The sequence below is a fragment of the Antechinus flavipes genome, chromosome 4 (assembly GCF_016432865.1).
Source record: "Antechinus flavipes isolate AdamAnt ecotype Samford, QLD, Australia chromosome 4, AdamAnt_v2, whole genome shotgun sequence".
NCBI classification, from domain to species: Eukaryota; Metazoa; Chordata; class Mammalia; order Dasyuromorphia; family Dasyuridae; genus Antechinus; species Antechinus flavipes.
In genome coordinates, this window is record NC_067401.1 from 260,302,090 (window position 1) to 260,326,214 (window position 24,125).

Sequence of the window (24,125 nt, forward strand, 5' to 3'; positions counted from 1 at the left end):
TCTAATGAGTTAGCAGTTTGTAAAGATTCCAATAGGCTCCTTTTAGCAACACAATAATCCAAGTGCAAAGGACTAATGAAAGAAAATGCTATGCATATCCTGATAAAGGATTCTTAATGCAGATTGAAGTATATTTTTCTCATTTTATTCTTTTTTGTAGATCTTTTTTTCTTTTGATGTTTCTTTTTTAACAGCTATGACTAATATGGAAATAAGTTATAGATGAGAACACATGTATGAATTAGTATATCAAACTGCCTATCATATTTGTAAGTGTAATGTTCTCTTGGTTCAGTTTTCTTGGGTCTCTGGGAGCAGCCTTCTTTTCAGGAGAGTAATTATCACAAGTGTAGCCAGGGGTTAAAGTCCAAATCCTTTATTATCTCTTTCAAAGTTTTGTCTCCTTTCTTGGGTCCCGCTTAGCTTTCTTAAAGGCCAACTCTCTCCTTGGTTCCAAGAGCTTGAGCTCCCTTCTGTCTTCTCTGCCCTCTGAATCTCTCTGAATGAATCCTGGCTAAGGCTCCTAGTTTATATGCTCTACACTGAGTATAAACCAATCATTATGTCATTAGGAAACTATTATTTTTTTTAAGATTAAATCAATCATACTGAACCATGCTAAACTAGATAACCATTGTCTCTATCAATTCCACTGATTTAGCACCTTGTAAGAATCCTTTACTTCAAATTCAGAGTTCTGGCCCATAACAAGTAAGAAGGAAAAGAAGAAAGGGAAGATAAAAATATGGGACTCAAACTCTTATGGGGGGGGGGGGGGGGGGGAAGGGAGAAAAGGAGAAAAAGAGGGGGAGAGACAGGTAGAGAGACATTCACGGAGAGACAAGAGAGAAAAGAAGAAAGAGAAACAGAGAGACAGAGACAGGATCGGGGGAAGGAGAAGGAGATAGAAAGGGAAAGAATGCTAAAAATTTTCTTGATGTGTACCTGGGGGGAAACTTTAAATACTGTTATAAAAAAGTGAATAAGTGGATGAATAAAATAAATAATATGTATAATATAATAAACAATATAAATAAAATAGACATGATGAAATATGTCTATTTTACTTGCTATAGGAACAATAGGAACACAATTATCAAACACTCTTTTCACAAATAAAGACAAAGCTAAATAATTGGAGAAATACTAATTACACATGGTGAGGCAGAGACAATGTGTAACTAGTTATTAGACAATAACTAAAGTTATTAATTTATTCAGTGCCATAACAATCAAACTACCAAAGAATTACTTTATAGAGCTATAGAAAATCATAAAATTCTTCTGGACAAATAAAAGGTTAACTATCAAGGAAATAAACAGGAAAAAATATTAAGGAAAGGGATTCAGAAATACCAGATATTAAACTATATTACAACGTGGCAATCATCAAAATAATTTAATACTGCATAAGAAATTGGTTGGTTAATTGGAATAGATTAGGTACACAATATATAGAAGCAAATTAACATAATAGCTTAGTGTTTGATGAATTCAAAGGTCCCAGCTCTTGGAACAAGAAATCAAGATGTGACAAAAAATTATCAGGAAAATTGGAAAGTAATAGAAAGTAGGCACAGACCAGCTTCTTATAATATATACCAACATAAGTTCAAAATGGGAATATTATTTAGACAAAAAGAGTGATACTATGAAGAAATTAAGGGAGCAAAGAAAAAAATTACCCGTCAGATTGATGGCTAGGAAAAGAGTTAATGACCAAACAAGAGACAGATATGCTTGTGGAAGTAAAATGGATAATTTTAATTAAAATTAAATTAAACTCTTTAACCAAACAAAATCAACACAGTCACAATTAGAAGAAAAGCAACACAAGGGAGAGAAAAGAATTTACAAGTATCCCTGATAAAGGTCTCAATTTTCAAAAACATATATAGAGAGAAATGAGCCAGACTTATAAAATAGGAGCCATTCCCCAATTTGTGAATGGTCAAAGGACATGAAGAGGCAGTTTTCACAGGAAGATATCAAAGCTATCAATACTTATAAGAAATAATGCTCTAAATCACTAATAATTAGATAAATTAAAACTAAAAAAATTGTGATACCACTTCCTATAAGTAAGCTCAAATTGGCTAAGACAACATAAAAGGAAAATGACAAATATAGGAAAGGATAATCTTTGATGTGCAAAAGTACATACACTACCCCACTGTTGATGGAACTGTAAGAATTTTTTTTATTTCGTCCAAAGAGCTATAAAAATGCTCATAGTCTTCGACCCAGTAATAGCAGTCCTAAATTTACATCTTAAAGAGATCAAAGAAAAAATAAAAGGACATAAATGCACAAATATATTTATAGCAGCTCCTTTTTTGTTGTAGCAAAGAGCTAGAAATTGAAAGGGTAGTAATCAATTAGGGAACAATTAAGTACAGTGAAGTGTATGACTTTGATGGAATACAATTTTGATGTGAGAAATGAGGAAGGACATGGTTTTAGAACAACCTGGGAAGATTTATGTGAATTGATGAAAAATTAAATAAGCAGAACTAGGAGAACACTGTACACAGTAACAAAACTATCATACAAAATAAAGTGAAAGACTTGGCTATGCTGATCAATTCAGTGATACTTAAAAATCTCAAAGAAATTATAATAAAAATGTTTTCCACCTCCAGAAAGAAAACTGATGAACTTTGAAAGCAGACTGAAGCATATTTCTTTCTCTTTTTAAAATTACCTTTTTGGGGGGCAGCTGGGTAGCTAAGTGGATAGAGAATCAGCCCTGAAGTCAGGAGGACCCGAGTTCAAATCTGGTCTCAGACACTTAACACAACCTAGCTATGTAACCTTGGGCAAGTCAATTGCTTCAACAACCAAAAAAAAAAAAAAAAAATCACCCTTTTTTGGGGTCAACATGGCTAAAGCAAAAATATGTTTTACATTATTTCAGAAGTGGAATTCATACTATATTTCTTACTTTTTCAAAGGGTGGGGGGGTAAGGGAAAGAATTTGGGGGGAAAAATCTTTAAAATATTAAAAAGTTCTTTGTAAGGCTGTTCTTTACTCAATTTAAATAAAAATATTTATTGTACAACTATCAAGTACATAGGACTAAGCTCACCAAAGGCCATTTAACAATTAGTTCAGAACCATGACTACTATAGGCATTTTCATTGATTAAATAAAAAATGATTAAATCAAAAGCTTTTATTTAATTTTTGACAGTTTATTCATTTATTCAAGGCTTTACTACTGACACTGCTAAACAGTATATTCTGGTATAAATTTCAAAATTTTCTCTCTAATTAAATGTAATGATAATAGTACCAATATCTCAAAAATAAAATAACGGGAAAAAAGCACAACCAAATTCAGGTCATTTGAATAATAATCAAAAGCAGGCTAATTCTCATGTTGTTTTGTTGGGGTTTTTTCCTTTTGCAGCAAAGCCACTGGAGTAATAATTACTCTGGTCAACTATTTATATTTTTATTTTTAAATTATAAAAAGTGGAATTTGGAAGAATTCTTTACTAAGCTCTTTACTATTCTTGGTATTGAAAAGTCTTGTGATAACAGAGAACCAGCATTTAATCAGAATATGCTGGACTCAAGACTGTTATTTCTGCATATATTGACTCTGAAACTAAGAAAAAGTCAGTTAACTTCTCAATGACCCAGAATACTTCCTCAAATATGTTGCAGAACAGGTGTCAATCTATACTAGAAGAAGGGGTTTCCTCACTGGAATTTCCATAAGTATTGAAATCAAAGGTCTACTCAAAATAATAATGGACTTAACACATTTAAGTTAAAATCTTATTATACAGGCACAATATCCTGAAAAGGCAAATAGAAATTAAGTATTCTCACTCTTTTGTTCTTATTTTTTCTAATATGAAACTAAGAATATTAAATTTCTGGGAAAGTCATATATTAACTAGAATATAAGACTATTTGAAAGTATTAGAAAAATACAATTATCACTAATGCAGACAAGATTAGAAGGGAAGCAATAAACTGGGAAAACATTTTTATAGTCAAAGGTTCTGATAAAGGCCTTATTTCCAAAATATATAGAAAACTGACTCTAATTTATAAGAAATCAAGCCATTCTCCAATTGATAAATGGTCAAAGGATATAAACAGACATTTCTCAGACGAAGAAATTGAAACTATTTCTAGCCATGTGAAAAGATGCTCCAAGTCATTATTAATCAGAGAAATGCAAATTAAGACAACTCTGAGATACCACTACATACCTGTCAGACTGGCTAGAATGACAGGGAAAGATAATGCGGAATGTTGGAGGGGATGTAGGAAAACAGAGACACTAATGTTGGTGGAACTGTGAACATATCCAGCCATTCTGGAGAGCAATTTGGAACTATGCTCAAAAAGTTATCAAACTGTGCATATCCCCTTTGATCCAGCAGTATTACTTCTGGGCTTATATCCCAAAGAGATCTTAAAGAAGGGAAAGGGACCTGTATGTGCAAGAATGTTTGCGGCAGCCTTCTTTGTAGTGACCAGAAACCGGAAACTGAGTAGATGTCCATCAATTGGAAAATGGCTGAATAAATAGTGGTATATGAATATTATTGTTTGGTAAGAAATGACCAACAGGATGATTTCAGAAAGGCCTGGAGAGACTTACACGAACTGATGCTGAGTGAAATGAGCAGGGCCAGGAGATCATTATATACTTCAACAACAATACTATATAATGATCAATTCTGATGGACCTGGTCATCTTCAGCAATGAGATGAACCAAATCAGTTCCAAAGGAGAAGTAATGAACTGAACCAGCTACACCCAGCGAAAGAACTCTGGGAAATGACAAGAACCATTACATTGAATTCCCAATCCCTATATTTTTGCCTGTCTGCATTTTTGAATTCCTTCACAGGCTAATTGCACAATATTTCAGAGTCTGATTCTTTTTGTACAGCAAAGTAACAGTTTGGACATGTACACTTATTTTGTATTTAATTTATACTTTAATATATTTAACATGTATTGGTCATCCGGCCATCTAAAAGAGGGGGTAGGGGGAGGAAGGGGAAAAATTGGAACAAAAGGTTTGGCAATTATCAATGCTGTAAAATTGCCCATGCATATAACTTGTAAATAAAAAGCTATTAAAAATTTAAAAAAAAAAAAAAGAAAAATACAATTATCTCTGTATTTCTTCAAGAACATTGTTTTAAAAAGAAAAAACTTGGTTCCAAGTTTCATCTAACATAACTTCTGAGAAATACTAACAGTTTCCTCAGCTCAATTATTTACAAAAAATATTTTCCAATTTAAATTATATTGATAATTTTAGAACATCTTAACTTTTAAAACAAAACCAGTATAGAAGTTTTTAAAGATACTTACATTAAATTTAATTATGTCATATATCAAGTACCGAGGAACGACCTGTCCATTTACTTTGTCAACAATCATTTCCTTTAAAGAGAAAAAAAATGTATTTATAAAAATAATTCATGTCTATTTTTAATGTATTAGGATAATGACAATCATCACATCAAATATCAAGCGTATCATACCTCTATTATCATTAGATAAAAGAAAAAACATTTAAATTTCAAAAAAAATTTTGAGAAATTTAATTCTATCATTTTTTTGTTACAGATAAAATATTATGTCTTATTTTTGTCTTATGTCTTATGTATAAATAATAAGTTCAAACAATTAAAAAACAATGCCAGTGAGATTTTCATCAAATGTACAATACCTGACTAATCCAATTTTACATTGTTTTTTCCAAAGTTCTGACTTAGCATCACAGGATGGTAGTGGCTTGATCAAGCATTCCTTATCCATTCAAAAGCAGTTAAACTCCCTTATACCTGTGATTCAGTTCACATATTCTAGGAGAAAATCTTTTTTCAAATCTTAATTCTCCCCAAACTATCATTCTTGTCCACACTTCCACAGTCCATATTCCATTCTGTCATCTCCTAGTTTCATGTCCCTGTAGAACCCTCCAATGTACTGTGCTAAGTCCCCTTTATCTTTGATATCTTCCCTTCAAACTTTTTCTAACTTCGTGTGCTATCAAAACCTAACTCCCTCATGAAGAAAGATATTCACATTCCACTCTCTTTAGTAATGGTTGAGCCTTCTTTCTCATGTCATCATCTAAAACACCCTGGGTTAGGAGGAAAATAAGATATACTCTTTTCTTGAGACCCCAGCTAATTAAACTGTGGTTCCCTATCTCATATGGGATATTGTAACTGAATGTTTGATTTACAGACCTTTATATACTTATATACACATAGAAATTTCTCAGGAAAAAAGGGGACATGAGTGGAATAAATTTAAGAAGTCTTGCCCCCTTTTCTTTTTATCACCATCACAGGATCTTCTCTTTTGAAATTCAAACCAATTATATTCAGATTTTTATTGCTATGTTCAATCAGCTTTCTAGTCATTTTCCTTCTTTTCTCAAGACATTCGTTACCTTATTCACAATCTTCCCTCTCAACCCAAATCCTTGTTCTCATGCTAGTTCAGCATCAGTCTTCTCAATTCCCATGACCAACATTTTCACTCTATCTCAGCCATACATAGGAAAGATCCTATCTCTAATCCATCATCAGTTATGATTGTGATACTTTAGTGATCCAGAAACTTGAAATTCCTCTCTCCATAATTTCCTAGCTTTGTGTCTTTTTTCTAAGACTACCTCCTCATAAAACTATTCTTATTCAACAATGTAATCTCAATTCCTTCCAAATATTCCTACTGTTACTGCTCCCTATGCCACTTCTTTCTTCTACTTTCTAATTTACTGAGAAATAAATACCTTTCCTAAGCTACTCCATACATTAAAATCTTTCTCCATGTTCTCTTTTTTCCTAAATCCTAAGAAAGCAGTAGCCTTTTTCCTTGCCAAAATAAACTTCCTATTTGTATTTTGATCTCATCCCTTCTCTAGAAGTTTGCCCTTTGAAAATCCCTTTTTTCTCATCTTAAATCCTTATCACCTAGAGCATTCCTACTTACAAACTTGTTCAAGTCTTGATCATTTCAAACTCTCAAGCTAGTCTATATTTCTCCTTTTTTTCTACAACTAAATCCTTTTTTTTTTTTTTTAAACTTTTTTATTGACAGAACCCATGCCAGGGTAATTTTTTATAGCATTATCCCTTGTACTCACTTCTGTTCTGATTTTCCCCTTACCTCCCTCTACCCCCTCCCCCAGATGGCAAGCAGTCCTTTATATGTTAAATAAGTTACAGTATATCCTAGATACAATATATGTGTGCAGAACCGAACAGTTCTCTTGTACAACTAAATCCTTAAAAGGGTTCCCTTCATTTGTTGTTCTCATGTCCACCTTTTACCCACTTTGTAAATATGGCTTCCTATTATGACCACTCTCCAAAAATGCTTCCTACAACATGACAAACAATCTTTTACCAACTAAATCGTAAGACCTCTATTATAATTATTCTTTCTCCATCTTCTATATACCTCCTTCAGGATCTCCTACCCTTGGTTTTCATGACAATGTTCCCTCTTGGTTTTCTGCCTATCCAAACGCTTCCAAGTGTCCCCATTATGCAAAGATACCCAATAAGACTTTGTCCTGGACCTTCTTCTCTTCTCTTCTCTGTCTATTCACTAATTCTCATCAAGTCAATTAAATTATTCATATATATCCAATTTTTTCTTCTGTATCCTAGTCCCAAACTGCCAGTTTCCTGCTGGTCTTCTCTATATGGCTATCCTTTCAATTTTCCAAAGTTAACATGTCTAAAAGAAAATTAAATATGCATGTGTTATTTTGAACACATAAGATTTCTCTCAAAATCCATTCTAAGACTATAAATAAAAAAAAACATAATAAGACAATTAAGCTCCATCTACCACAAAATTATAATATAAGAAAGATTAGTTTTCTTGTGGGATTTTAACTGGGACTTGAAGGAAGTCTAGATTTATCCACAAATGACCCAGTAAAGTTCTAAAAATGGATCAGAGGGAGAAATTATCAAGGAATCCTAAAAGAAATAGCTATAAACTCCACTATCCATTCAAAAAAATATATAAAAATATTGTTAGAATACTGTGGAAGATCTCAATAGACAGGCTAGGTGCAACAGGAATAACATCCCAAGTTCTCAAAACCACATTACCTTATGGGAAGTTAGGCTTTTTTCCCCATAAAAGGCATTTAATAAACTGTTCTTAAGATTTTATAAGAGAAAGAGAAACTGAAGAAATAATTATAGGAAAAGAGGATTTTTTTTTTTTTTTTGCCAAAGTACAATGGTTTACTAGAGAACCCTAGAGAATAAATAAGAAATTGAAACAATTTAACAATGTCAGCAAAGTCGCAAAATATTTAAAAATCCCAATTTTTTACATTATTTCTACATAATTTTCTATGCAGTTTTCTACATAGCTATATTTCTACAGACATACAAATGTAGTATTTCTACATAATACCAACTATATTCTTCATTTAAGATAACTTCAATTAAGATAATTAAGAAGATATAAAAAAACTTGGGAGACAACTTGCCAAGACAAACACAAAAACTATATGAATGACTTCGAAAGATTCTTTATATAAATGTAACTCTAAATAATTGTAGAAATACTGATTTTTCTTATGTAGGCTGAGTCATTGATAAAATTAAAAATACTACCTAAATTAATTTATTTACTCAGTACCAATCAAACTAAAAAATGAAAAGTAGGGGCAGAAAAACTTGAAAAAATAATCAATTTGTTCTAGAGGAACAAAATATCAAAAATCTCAAGAGAAATGAGAGACAGAATAAGAAAGAAGGTAGACTAATCATATTTAACTCTTTAACTTCTCTTCAACTATATTAGAAAGCAAGCATCATCCAAATAATTTGCTATTATTTAAGTAATAGCAAGATTTAATCAGTTGAAAAAATTAGATACACAACATACAGAAGAACCATGCCTAGTTCTTGATAAATCCAAAGATCCCATCTATTAGAATAAGTACTCACTATTCAATAAAAAGTCTTGGGAAAGAATGGAAAGGAATTTGGAGAAACTAGGTAGGGAACAACATTGCACACCATATATGAAGAAGATCTACAAATGAGTACGACTTAGGTATAAAGGCTGAAATCATAATTAGAGAAGCAAGGAAGAAATTATTTGTCAGACCTATATATAGAAAAACGTTCACAACTAAAAAATATTTACCAATTTTCTAATTGGTAAAGAGCTATTGTGCTATAAGAAATGATAAAGAGAACAGTTTCTAAAAAATAATAATAATAATAATAATAAAAAAAACCATCTGAGAAGGCATAAACAAACTGGTGCAAAATGCAGTGAGGAGAACCAGAATGGTATATGTAGGTTATATAATGTAAAATATACATTAGAAACAATATTGTGAAATCAGTTTTGAAATACTTAGGAACTCTGATCAATGAAATGACCAATCAATTCCAAGGGCCACATTTTGAAATCTGCTACCTATCTTCAGATAAATAACTGATGAACTCAGAATACAAATGAGACACAACATATACAAATACATACATAGAGAGAGGATTGGAAGACAGAGAGGATAGGGTCAATATTTGGTTTGATTATATGTTTTTAGCCAGGAGCCTGTTTTTCTTTCTTTCTTTCTTTCTTTCTTTCTCAATGAGGGGAGGGGCAGGTGAAACATTATGGAAAGATTCCTTTGATTAAAAAAATGTTATATGGAAAAAAAAAAAAAAGAAATTTGATTGGCTTGAAGAACTATGGTTCAGGCTATTGACAAAAAACTAAATGATTGGAGAAATATTAATTGTTCATGGATTGGCCATTAAAATAATAAAATTAATAAAATAACAATGTTACCTAAATTAATTTTTCTATTCAATGCTATGTCATTTAAACTACAAACGGATTTCTTTGCAGAGCTGAAAAAAATAATAATAAAATCCAACTGGTTGAACAAGAAGTGAAGAATCTCAGGGGAAATAATGAAAAAAAAAGTGAGAAGCGGCTTATGAGGATCAAATATATACTATAAAGCAGTAATCGTCAGAATTATAAGGTATTTTAAAAACTGAAAGATCATTCAGTGGAACAGATTAAGAACACAAAGAAAAGTAAATTAAAATTGTCAACCCAAAGACCTCAACAACTGGGAAAATGACTTAGTATTTGACAAAAATTCTTGGAAAAGATAGAAAGCAAACATAAAAAATTAGGAATATTCTAACATCTGATATCATAGATCAAAATAAGTTCCAAATGTATATTTGATATAGGAGCAAAAAGTCACTTCATAAAACTCCCCAAATTTTTCAATTATATTATTGTTCAGTAGTTTCTGACATCTCCAAGTCTTCATCATTCCATTTCGGGTTTTCTTGGCAAAAATACTAGCGTGGTTTGCCATTTCCTTCTTCAACTCCTTTTACAGATGAGGAAACAGACACAAACAGGATTAAATGGAGTGCCCAGAGTCAAACAATTGTGTCTGAGGCCATATTTGAAATCCAATCTTCCTGACTCCAAGCCAGTACACTATTGACTGCATCACCTACCTTCTTTTACCACAAAGTTAGTAAGTACTATATCTAGAACTAGAACCTAGCTCTTCTGGTTCTGAACTGCAGTTTCTTTCCACTACTAAAAAATTGGCTTACTGATACTAAGTTAAAAAAAATTAAAAATCATTTATTTCACATAGGTTAAAATACAAAAGGGTTGCATTATCAAATCTGGTGGCAGAGCAATAAACAAAGTAATGAAAATGAACAATATGTACTACATATTATAAGACCATTATAATATGTTATACAGATATGATATGCATTAGAATCCAAGATTCCAACTTTCTGGGTTACCTATTAAATGTTCACTCTGAACATCATGAGTTTAAGCTAAATTAAACTTCCATCAAAGGATTTCAAATGAATTTGTGCTGCACTGTAAATCATCCATTTTCTACATCTTCAGGGGTTAGAGAAACATGATTTGGCAGAGTATGAGAATATAATAAAAGCTTCTAAGCAAAGAGCTGACAGCCAGACAATTAAGTAGTTTAAGTAATTTTTGAATATGAAATTTTACAAAAACAAACTGCAAATGAAAATAAGTCACCGAAAGGAATTAGAAGATAAATGGAAGAATACAGAATACTGTTTTATCTAAAAGGGGGAGAAATGGATACAGCAATTAAATTTCTGATTCAAGAAAATGGATATGGACAAAACACACCATTATTAAAAATCTTCTTCAAATTTCCTTCATATCACTCCGTTCTCTAATCTTTGCTCTCTGTATTTATTGGTTAACATCCAAGTCTTCTCATTTAAAAAATAAAATAAAACCCTCACTAAAGAATACCACCCTATTAAAGGCATTGTTGTCTCCTCCCTAAAAAGTTCATATTCATTCCTCCACCTCTTCTTTCACTCATTTCTCAATCTTTTGTGATCTGTCTACAAACTTTATAACTCAAATGAAACTGCTTTTTCAGAAGTTACTAACAATCTCTTAATTGCCAAATGTCATGGAATATTGTTATTTCTTGATATTACTGGCCTCTCTGAAGCATTATGATACTACTAACCAGCCATTCCTTCTGAAATCTGTCTCCTCTGAGTTTTCATGATTTCAGTCTGCTTCCTCACATTTAACTTTTTAGAGTAACTTGTTTCCTTCAAAATTCAACTCAAAGCCCCCTTTTAGATGAAAAATCCTTCCCAGATGCTAATAAGTCAACAATCAATTACTAAGCCCTTAGTATATGCCGGGAACCATGCTAAATCCTGGGTATACAAAAAAGGCAAAACAATTTCTTCCCTCAAGGCAGCCACATTCTAAATCTGGAGACAACATAAAACAAGTATATATAAAATAAGATAGATACAGAATTAACTGTCAATGTACTAGCATGAAGGTGGATCAGGAAAGTCTTTTAGAAGAAAACCAATGGTTCTGATAAAGGCCTCATTACTAAAATATGTAGAGAACTGATTCAAATTTATAAGAATACTAGTTATTGCCCAACTGATAAATGGTCAAAGGATATGAACAATTTTAAAGTGAAGAGATTAAAATCATCTATAGTCATATGAAAAATGCTCTAAATGACTCCTGATTAATGTAAATTAAAACAAATCTGAGGTACCACCGCACACTTATCATATTAGCTAAAATGACAAGAGAAGATAATGATAAATGTTGGACAGGGTATAGAAAAACTGGGACACTAATGCATTGTTGGAGGAGTTGTAAACTAATCAAGCCATTCTGGAGAGCAATTTGGTACTATGCCTAAAAGGACTATCCAACCTCTGTACACCTTTGATGCAGCAGTGCCACTGCTGGGTCTGTATCCCAAAGAGATCATAAAAGAGGGAAAAGAACACATGTACAAAAATGTTTGTAGCATCTCTATTTTGTGGTGGCAAGGAAAGAGAAACTGAGTGGATGCCCATCATTGAATAAGTATGGAATATAAATGTAATGGATATTACTTTTCTATAAGAAATCTCAAGCAGTCTTATAAGCAGACTTATATGAACGTATACTGAGTAAAGTGAACAGAACTAGGAGAATATTGTACATGGTAACAGTAACACTGTAATGATCAATTATAATAAATGTAGCTCTTCTCAGAAAAAACCTAAGATATATCTGCTAGGCCTGTGATGAAAAATGTCATCTACAACTAAAGAAAGAACTGTGGAGACTAAATGGAAATCAATTAATGAATAATATGGAAATATGTTTAAAATGATTTTATATGTATAAATAATGTAAGATTGCTTGCTGTCTTAGGGGAGGGAGAAGAGAAGGGGAGAAAAACTAGAACTCAGAAGCTTACAAAAATGAATGTTGATTATATGAACTGATGTTAAGTAAGTAGATGTGATGACCGCATATTTTAAAATCAGCCAGAATCAGGAATTCAGGTTAAGGGAAAATCTTCAATCTTTATTCTTTGTGGAGGTGAAGGGAGATCACTATGGATAGAGATGTGAGCAGCCACGACAAGAACCTGGCCAACAGTCTCTCTGCCTCACTCTCCACCCCTCCAAAGTCATCCCTACATCATTTCCTATACAATACATCAGAACTTGCACAAAGAGTGGGCAGGGCCATTCTTTCTCCAAACATATATTAATAGAGTATGGTCCAATTACTAGTTAGCCTCACATGCTTGGGACCTCAGTACATCAACTCGAGCTTCCATCTATTACAGGTAGAAGCAAGAGAACATTGTACACAGCAACAAGATTATGTGATCATCAACTCTGATGGATGTGGTTCTTTTCAACAATGAAGTGATTCAAGGCAATTCTAATAGACTTGTGATGGAGAGAGCCATTTGCATCCATAAAGAGAACTGTGGCAGCTGAATATGGATCACAAAATAGTATTTTCACCTTTCTGTTGTTATTTGTTTCCTTGTTTTCTTTCTCATTTATTTTCCTTTTTTGATCTGATTTTTCTGGTGCAGCATATTAAATGTGGAAATATGTGTAAAAGATTTGCACATGTTTAACACATATTGGATTACTTGTCTATGGGGGGAAAGGGAAGGGAGGACCAAAAACTTGGAACACAAGGTTTTGCAAAGGTTAATGTTGAAGATTATCTTTGTATGAATTTTGAAAATAAAAAGCTATTATTTTTAAAAAAAGAATGGTGAAACTATCTTACATATAATTGGAGAAAAAATACTATTAAATGAAAACAAAAATCTGAGAAAGAAGACAGTATCAAAGAGAAGGCAATGATCAGTACTGTTAAAAGAGAGATAAAGAAAAATAAAGATTGAGAAGGAGCCTTTAAATTTGGCAATTAGGAGCTTATTGCTACCTTTAAAAAGAGAAATTTTAACTGAATGGCGAGGTCAGAAGCCAGACTGCAAAGTAATAAGAAGTAGAGGAAAGTAAATGAAAGGATATATTATTTTGAAAACATAGATATAAAGGAAAGAAAAAGAAAAAGGGAAAGAAATGTAGTTATAACAGAGAGGATGTACAGATTGAGTGATGGATAGGAAAGACATAGATATGTTTGTAAGCAGCAAAGATTCAGCCAGTAAACAGGGAGAGAGATTAGTGACAGAGTGGGAATAATAGAATGGTATATCTGCTGGAAAAGGCAGGATAAAAGGGGACCACAATATACATGTAGAAGGTTGCATGCTAGTACCTTCCCTTAAATTTTTTTTTTACCTTGTATTTATTTTGTACAAATACATGAGCACAAATATGTTGTTCTCTCACAGCAGAACAAGCTCCTCAAAGCAAGAACTTTTGTGTACCTAGTATAGTAGGATCCTTAATAAATACTTTATTAGTCAGACTTAAATAATTGGAAAAATATTAAGTGCTCTTGGATAGGCCGAGCAAATATAATAAAGATGACAATACTCCCTAAACTAATCTATTTATTTAGTGCTATACCAATCAGACTTCCAAGAAAATATTTTAATGATTTAGAAAAAATAACAACAAAATTCATATGGAACAATAAAAAGTCGAGAATCTCAAGGAAATTAATGAAAAAAAAAATCAAATGAAGGTGGTCTAGCTGTACCTGATCTAAAATTATATTATAAAGCAGCAGTCACCAAAACCATTTGGTACTGGCTAAGAAATAGATTAGTTGATCAGTGGAAAAGGTTAAGTTCACATGACAGAATAGTCAACTATAGCAATCTAGTGTTTGACAAACCCAAAGATTCTAACTTTTGGGATAAGATTTCATTATTTGATAAAAACTGCTGGGATAACTGGAAATTAGTATGGCAGAAATTAGGCATGGACCCACACTTAACACCATATACCAAGATAAGATCAAAATGGGTCCATGACCTAGGCATAAAGAACGAGATTATAAATAAATTGGAGGAACATAGGATAGTTTATCTCTCAGACTTGTGGAGGAGAAAGAAATTTGTGACCAAAGATGAACTAGAGACCATTACTGATCACAAAATAGAAAATTTTGATTATATCAAATTAAAAAGCCTTTGTACAAATAAAACTAAAGCAAACAAGATTAGAAGGGAAGCAACAAACTGGGAAAACATCTTTACAATTAAAGGTTCTGATAAAGGCCTCATTTCCAAAATATATAGAGAACTGACTCAAATTTATAAAAAATCAAGCCATTCTCCAATTGATAAATGGTCAAAAGATATGAACAGACAATTTTCAGATGATGAAATTGAAACTATTACCACTTACATGAAAGAGTGTTCCAAATCACCATTGATCAGAGAAATGCAAATTAAGACAACTCTGAGATATCACTACACACCTGTCAGATTGGCTAAGATGACAGGAAAAAATAATGATGAATGTTGGAGAGGATGCAGGAAAACGGGGACACTGATGCATTGTTGGTGGAGTTGTGAACGAATCCAACCATTCTGGAGAGCAATTTGGAACTATGCTCAAAAAGTTATCAAACTGTGCATACCCTTTGATCCAGCAGTGTTTCTATTGGGCTTATACCCCAAAGAGATACTAAAAAAGGGAAAGGGACCTGTATGTGCCAAAATGTTTGTAGCAGCTCTGTTTGTAGTGGGTAGAAACTGGAAAATGAATGGATGCCCATCAATTGGAGAATGGCTGGGTAAATTGTGGTATATGAATGTTATGGAATATTATTGCTCTGTAAGGAATGACCAGCAGGATGAATACAGAGAGGCTTGGAGAGACCTACATCGACCCATGCTAAGTGAGATGAGCAGAACCAGGAGATCATTATACACTTCAACAACGATATTGTATGAGGATGTATTCTGATGGAAGTGGATTTCTATGACAAAGAGACCTAACTGAGTTTCAATGGATAAATGATGGACAGAAACAGCTACACCCAAAGAAGGAACACTGGGAAACGAATGTGAACTATTTGCATTTTTGATTTTCTTCCCGAGTTATTTTTACCTTCTGAATCCAATTCTCCCTGTGCAACAGGAGAACTGTTCGGTTCTGCAAATATGTATTGTATCTAGGATATACTGTGACATATTTAACATATATAGGACTGCTTGCCATCTTGGGGGGGGGAGGGGGGTGGAAGGAAGGAGGGGAAAAAACGAATCATAAGCGAGTGCAAGGGATAATGTTGTAAAAAATTACCCTGGCATGGATTCTGTCAATACAAAGTTATTATTAAATAAAATAAAATTTAAATTAAAAAAATAATAATAAATACTTTATTAACTAATTCCGGCATGAAGCCAGACAACTCTCAATCTATCCATGATTTAGAAATAAAGAAATGTCTGAATATCACTTCCAACCTAGCTAATTCTCCTAGATTTGTCATAGTCTCCAGAAATTTTTCTCATATAGGATCACAACAATTCTAAAATTCATACCCCCTTAGCTCCTTGTCCCTAGAGGGCCCTTTATTCATTCCCACTGAAGGGGATTAAAGGAGAATGAGGAGAGAAGATCTGGGAGGGGTGGATACTCCTTCCAGAAGACTGAGGGCAATCATTTCATCATTTCTCCATCCAGTCTCCTGGACTTCATCACTGGGTCCAGAAACTATTTCTACAAGATCACATTAATTTTGAAACTTATACCTTCTTAATATCCCTTGTCCCTGGACCCCTCATTCCCTTCTGACTGAAAGAATGAACATTTGGAGAGCTCCTCCTAGCTCCTTTATTAAAGGAGAGAGCCCAGGTACCTGCTGCAGCACTTTATCATGCCCCACCGTAGATATCCTCCTTCCACCTTTCCTCCACTTTTCAGCTTCTTTTCATGTGTAATCTTCTCCAATTGTGAACTCCTTTAAAGACATGAACAATCTTTTGCCTTTCTTTGTATCCCCAGTGTTTAGCACAGTGATGGGCACATAATAGGGACATAATACATGTTTATTAAATGATGAAAAAGCAAGAATGACTCTAAAGATCATTCAAAAATATATATTTTAATTATGTAATTTTTACAGGGTTATTTGCCCACTTGAATCCCAATCTCTTTTTCCTTGTTATCATCATATATGCTAATAAACTCAAGCCTTATGTTAATAAGGCAGCAAAAATAAAAAATGTAAAAATGGACTTTGTGTTCTCTTATTAGGAAAAAAATTCATTTATGGTCAATAATATGTAAGTCCCTTTTAAATTATGATGAGTTAAATGCATTTTTCTCAAAAAGACAATTAAGTGAAACCTTAGATACAGCCATCTACCTGCCAGAATAATAGAAAGAGTAAGCTAAGCTGTGAAAAAGGGATGTTCTATGGTAAACTCATAACTGTACCAAACCACACAAAATAAATCAGTGAAGCAAAGCAAGTTAAAACATTAAGAAATAAAAGAAGAAAAGTGTCAAAGAACAAGATAGAAAGAGGACTAGCAAAAAAATCTGATGTTTCCACTAATCAATGTGGATAGTTAGGTCCTACAATTCTATTAGTATAAGAAAGAAGAAACTTTCTCTACCAGTGAAGATTTATCACCTTGTCCAAAATTTATGTTTTAAAAATTGTTCAGTGCAATAGTATCAAACTCAAAAAGAAGGAGCACCTTATTCCATTAAATTGTATTCCCTGCACCCAATATATTAACTTAGAAAACCACATGTTAACATCATGTGTATCTTAAAACATAGATTACAGACAAGATTTGAATCCACTGTGTCTTCAAGGTTTAGGCCAGCTCTCTATCTTTACTACACCTTTCTCCTACTTGTCAATTTGATTATCGCATGACTAATGAATCAAAAATATATAACTGACATCTGCTGATGAAAAAGAGAATGATGACTGAGCAATTCTGCCACACCTAAATCCAAATCACAAGTAAGCCAAAACATTACACAAAATGTCACTAGTCCTGTGAAAATGATAACAAACAACAACATGAGGATTCTATTGAGAATACAGCTTGGTATCTACTCCCCCTTCAAATATCATGTGTCCCTCATCTCTCACCCACACCTCTATGATTGGCATTGTATTTCTTCTGTTACAAACACATTGTCCTTCATTTCTAAATCCTCACTAGTATTCACAAGCTAAAAAGCAAAAAAGTCCAAGATTAGATGTGAATATGGAACTCACATTGCTCGATTTAATCTGTATTTTCAGGGACTATCACAAGTTCTAACTCAGAAAAATATTTGTTAATTAAGTAATATTTCTTAGCAATTCTGACAAAGAGATGATTTGTTCATATTTGGGATGAGAGCTAGAGTAGTAGTTTAAAATTAATAATAAAAATTAATTTTTAATTATCTGTAGATGGCAATTACCCCTTCTTTCTACAATGCTTATTAAAGCATATAATCAATTTGGTAGCATTTATTATCTATTTAAAATCATGTTTCTGACAGACATTTGTTTGTTAATTACAACTATTGACAATAAGTTTAGTAAATTAAATTAGTTTAGCAACTATTCAGAAAATTTTCAAAATCTTTCCTTAGTAATAATTAGTAATGTATTAAAAATGGCATAACAGTAACTTTTATTCCAGGTATAAATTCCTTTTGCCAGCTTATTAGCTGATCGTATATAAGATAATGGAAAATATAGGTAAAACATTCAGCCACACATATTACAAAAGGGAATTGAATAATAATTTGAACTTTTCATTCTCATACACAATAAAAAAATTTTCTCAAGAAGCAAAACAAATTTCATGATTTTGCATTACTTTTAATTGGACATATTTAAAATTCTTTGTATTACTTTTAAATTACAGAAAAAGAAATCATAGTCCAGAACAGCTTTACTTTCATTTATTGTAATTTAATTCAAACATTAATTTTACAGTATACAATTTTTCTCTTTAGCTCCCACTAGAACACTCAATATAAAAAAGCCAAACTAAAATCCTCTCTTTGCAGGGGTTCCAAATATGCCAGCTATGCCATGCTTACAATGCCAAGGAGCCTCTGTCCACTGGAATATTCTTTTCCAGTGCTATCCTCTCTTTGCCCTCACCTATTTCCCTAACCAGACTTTATGCCTCTCTGTCAGGATTTCTAACCTTACTTCCAATCCCCATAATAAGCCTCTTTTATCAATCTAGGTTTTCAGATCTGTAAATTCCTTTACAGAAAATCCCTGCATCGTCAGAAGGGGATTCCCCAAAATTCCCTACCCTTGCACCAAATCCCAAAGGGGTGCAGAGGAGCCAACCTCTCCATTTGATTCCCTGAACCCCAAACCTGCCTCTAGCCTTTATCATTTAACTCCCTGAACACCAGAAACCTTAATCTCATTTTGGTTCCCTAAATCTAAATCTTATCATTGGGAAGTCAAGAAAATATCCTGTGACGATTTTTCTAACTTTTTAATTCACTGTTCTAACAATGCACTAGGTACACAAGGGGTCAAACTCAAAAATACAGTCTGAATTAGATTAAAATGTAATTGATAAATGTTTAACAACAAAAAATACTATATATATTTAAATGTTAATTTGTAGCTTTTTACATTCATATCTAACCTGCAAAGATCCATTTCTATATGAATTTAACATCACTGCACTAGTGTGCTTATTTTCCCCACAATCTCTCCAACACTGATTATTTCCATCTTTGTCAGTTTGCTGAGTATAAGGTCAAGACTGCTTAGATTAGCATTTCTCTTGTTAGTGATTTTGAAGCCTTCAGCCTTCTTTCATATGGTTAAGAATCTGCAATTCTTTTGAGAACTGTTTGTTCTTGGTCACTTATCTATTGGATATTGGCTACTAAGTGTGTATATTGTTTATGTACATATTGTTTACATAGCTCAAGTACCACGTCCTAATTCAATACCTGTATTTTCAAATATTAAGTCATCAGCTCCCTCTTAAATGACCATCACTAATGCTCAAAGTATGTGTATCCTAGAAATGATTTTAGCAAATCTTAAGTTCTTCTGTATGTCATCTTTTTAATTATTACACATTATTATGACTACCACTGACTACTAAGATACAAATTAAGAAAATCAGCAGTATTTCAAAGGAAATGTTAAGTATAACTTACCCCATCCAAAAGTGTGTTAGACAAATGAATGCGAAGATCTTTACGGAAGGGGAATTCCAAATTTGACACATGAAAGACTGAATTGTCTCTATCTATCATAAAAACTTCATTTGTGCCATCAATCAACATCATATACCTGAAAAATGAAGTAGTAAAAATTATTTGAGAAGTGTTACACTTTACCTTAAAAAACCACTACACAAGATGTTAATAACATTCTATTATAACATACCTGGAATCACAATGACCGAGATTTTAAAAAGACATTTTTTGCTTAGTAATGAACATAGAATTAAGAAAAGAAAAGTTAATTTTAAAAATCTTAGCAATAAATTCCTCTGATACAGGTCTGCTATCCAATAGTTTTTGAGAATTTCTATAAACATAGAAATCTAAGAGCCATTCCTTGATAGACAATTGGTCAAACGAGTTTGACAGATGGATCACTAGACAGACATGCACACACAGAGGCTGGCAGATTTCAAAGGGGAAAAAAAGGTACTAACAACCATCTGAAAAAAATGTTCCAAGTCACTAATTAAAGAAACACAAATTAAAATAACTCTTAAGTTGTACTTATCAGACTGGCAAAGAAGATTAAAAAAAAAAATGACAGCTATCAGAGGGGCTGGAGAAGGACAGAGAGATTAATGTAATGTTGTAGATCTACAAATTAATGGACTATTTTGGGAGGGAAAAAAATGCAAGTATTTAAGATGTATATATTCTTTAATCTAGTAATTCTGCTACTACTAAGCACATGCTTCCAGAGAAATCAACTAAAGTGGGAAAGGATCCATATGTACAAAATATATATTTATAGAAACATTTTTGGTACACAAAGAACTGAAAATAAACTGGGCACCTAGCAATTTGGGGATGAATTGAACAGATTATGGTACATAAATATAATGGTTTATCATTGTAAAACAAAAAGAAATTATTAAAGAGATTCAGAGAAATTTGAGAATTTATATCAATTAAAACAAAGTGAAGTGAGGACAAAGAATGATATCTGACACAACTATATAATACTGAAAGGGAAAATAAGTTTGAAAGACTCAAGAACTCTAATCAATGCAAGAACTAACTAGAAATCCAGAAAATTGATAATGAACCATGCTTTGCATCCCTTTGCAGTGTGATCAACTAGAGATGCTGAAGGAGGTATACATTTTCAGAAGTATTTTGGCATGCAAGCTAATAGGTGGATTTGTTTTGCATGATTACACTCATAAGCAACAGCTTTAATTTTTTATTTCAGAATAAGAGTTATGTGAATGATTTTTTAAAGGCAAAAAAAGAACATCATAAACACAAGAAAATAGTTCAGAAGAAAACACTGACAAGTGTTTCAGTATTACAAGTATGGCATTAAAAAAGAAGTTGTAAATAACAACACATTGATAGCTTTACATACAATTCTTTTTTCTGTTCTTTTTAAATAAAATAATTGTAATTGTTGATGCTTGTCAAATTTATAAAAATAAGGAAAATTTAAAAATAAAAGATGTTTAGATTAAACCAACAGATTTAACTGGATTAAATTTTTAACACAGACGGGTTAAAGTAATATAAAAATAATGAACCTACAAATTATATCAGTGGAAAAGATAATATTTTTCAAGAACATAATTTAACTTTCAAACACAATCTTTTAAAATCTAGAATAGATTTTTTTTAAATGAGTTGTAGGAATTTCATTTTATCCTCAACATCAAATTTCTTCTATGACATTAATTCGGATTATCTTAAAATTTACAGCAATAATTTGTTTTGCTAAATAACTACTAAAAACTACTTCTGAAGAGTCATATCAATATTTTTTTAACACAAAACTGATGTTATTTTAGCCAATACCAAGTGTTGTGTTGTTTTTTTTTTTAAGACATACAAGCTTAGATACACGTGGACAAAAAATGACCAACTATATCCTTGCAAGACATTAAATGACCTAATTTTAATATTCATATAGAAAAGTAATCCTTCTATTTAGATGAGGTGACAGAGATGCTTTTAAAACCAGAGTCACAAAGGACATAGTATTTAGGAATTGTCTTGCGGAGAAACTGCCAGGTCTTTCTTTGAAACAAAAGGTACCCTGACATTTTAAAACACCACATTTCCCTTTTACTATGTCTACTGACTGTTCTGCAACTAATTTCAGTTCTGCAACTAAAGTGCAAAGACTAAAGAGTGAAAAAACAGGATAGAAAAGAGAAGGAATTTCTATTTTGATTGAAAGCTATTGTCATGAACTACAAAATCTCCATTTAAGAAGGGAGCCCAGCTGAGAATGAGTTTTGATTTCTTTTCTGGCTGCAGTACTCTGGAATATCTGACTTCTCTACCATGCTCCAGGAAGTTTTTTTGGGGGAAAACCATCATCTGGAAAGATCTCTTTAACCTTGGTACTCCACCTCATAACTAACTACCTTCTGAGTGAAGGATGTGGCTATGAAGCTCAAAATCTCTATTTAAGTAGGGAGCTGAGCTCATATTCTCTTCATTTCTCACCCAGCTGCACTATTATGGTCATCTGTGACTTCTCTACCATGCTCTTATCCATCTGGTATTCACCTTCTTCACTTTTCTCTGTATTGTCTTGAAAGTTGTTTGACAAAAGGGACTATCTTTTTTTTTTTTTTTTTTTTTGGCAGAGGGAGGGGGTAGGATTTATATCCCATACTTAACAGTGTCTAGCAGATAGCAGGTTATTAAGCATTAATAAATGTTTACTGAGTGTTGATTATTCCAATCTCCAGTATCAAGATATTCTCTGAAGAAAATCAAAAATGACCTTGTACCTTCAGCTGCAGTAACCCAAGAGGATGCAGCTGAGAAATTTTGTATTCACTTAATAATAACTCCTTTGACAAAAAAAATCCTATTACATTAAAAATTGGTGTTCTAGGAAGTATTTGTAATTTGTAATGTATTCAACCTACAATATATTTTGAAAATGTATATACCAAATATTATTTACATTATTCCAGTAGAAATGCTAGATAGTATTATTACAACGTCTCAAGTTATTCCACTGAAAACTTAGAAAATCTTTCTCTCTGGATATTAAGTGGATGCCCAGTGAGTGGATATTGAGTGGGAAATGGCTGAATAAGTTATGGTATATGGATATAATGGAATATTATTGTTCTATTAAAAAATGATGAGCAGACTGATTTCAGAAAAGCCTAAAAAGATCTACATGAATTGATGCAGAACCAGTACACAGTACTGTACACAGTAATAACAAGATTATGTCATGATCAAATGTGATGACTTGGCTCTTCTCAACAATGTAGTGATTCAAAGCAAATCCAATAGACTTGTGATGGAAAGAGTCAAATGCATCCAGAGGGAGAACCATATATGGATCAAAGCACGGTACTTTCATCTTTTTTGTTATATAATGACAAGTAAAAAAAAAAAAAATTTAACCATCCTTTAAAATCCAAATTTAATGCAATAACTCACAGACTCTGATTTTCCATGATGGAAAGGTTTTTATCCCATAGCCCATATATGCTATATAGTTTTGCAATACTGCATATTACAGAGAGCTGTGCTTGTGTTTTATTCCACCTAGTGGACTGCATGAACTCCAGGAGAGCTAAAAACAGGGACTATGTGCTGTCTACAAACTACACTTGCATAGTATCCCGAACTACATTCAGTGTACTGAAATAAAATTCTTGCGTTAAATGAAATAATTCTCCATCTAATGATCATTCCACATGTTTTCCTGCCCAAACTATATACTAAAATCTCTAGCATGGACCACCTCTTTTCTCCACAGATTCAACACCGTTAGCCCAGGAGTCAACCAAGTTTGAAAAAGTAAGAAACAAGAAAGAGAGAGAGAAATCATCATGGAATTAGGGGATTTTTTTCTGTGTTTATTTATAGAATTTTTAAACAGTAAGGTTTTTTAGTAATAAAACATTTAGCAGAGGAGTTAAAAATTTGCTTTAAACCATAAAAGCCTCTTGGCCTTGCAATCTGGAAACACTACATCGTCTCAATTTAGTTTACTTCTTTGCACTCTTAACAGTACCTCTTTTCCAACAATGACTTTTAGAGACCCAAAATCAGATATCAACAACAATTAAATAACAGAAATGGGCAAATGTTTAAATATCTACACAAAATCTAATTCACTGTCC

At 32.5% G+C, this 24,125-nt stretch overlaps 1 protein-coding gene across 2 annotated transcripts in view; it reads right to left on the minus strand.

The window, feature by feature from the left end:
- RNGTT (RNA guanylyltransferase and 5'-phosphatase) overlaps window positions 1–24,125 on the minus strand; it is a 320,433-nt gene that overhangs the window by 231,992 nt on the left and 64,316 nt on the right. For both annotated transcript variants that reach the window (XM_051997380.1, XM_051997381.1), the window contains exons 9-10: window positions 19,960–20,095; window positions 5,351–5,422 (exon numbers count right to left, since the gene is read on the minus strand). In XM_051997380.1, coding sequence (XP_051853340.1) covers window positions 5,351–5,422; window positions 19,960–20,095 — 208 coding nt within the window. The remainder of the gene's footprint in view (window positions 1–5,350; window positions 5,423–19,959; window positions 20,096–24,125) is intronic.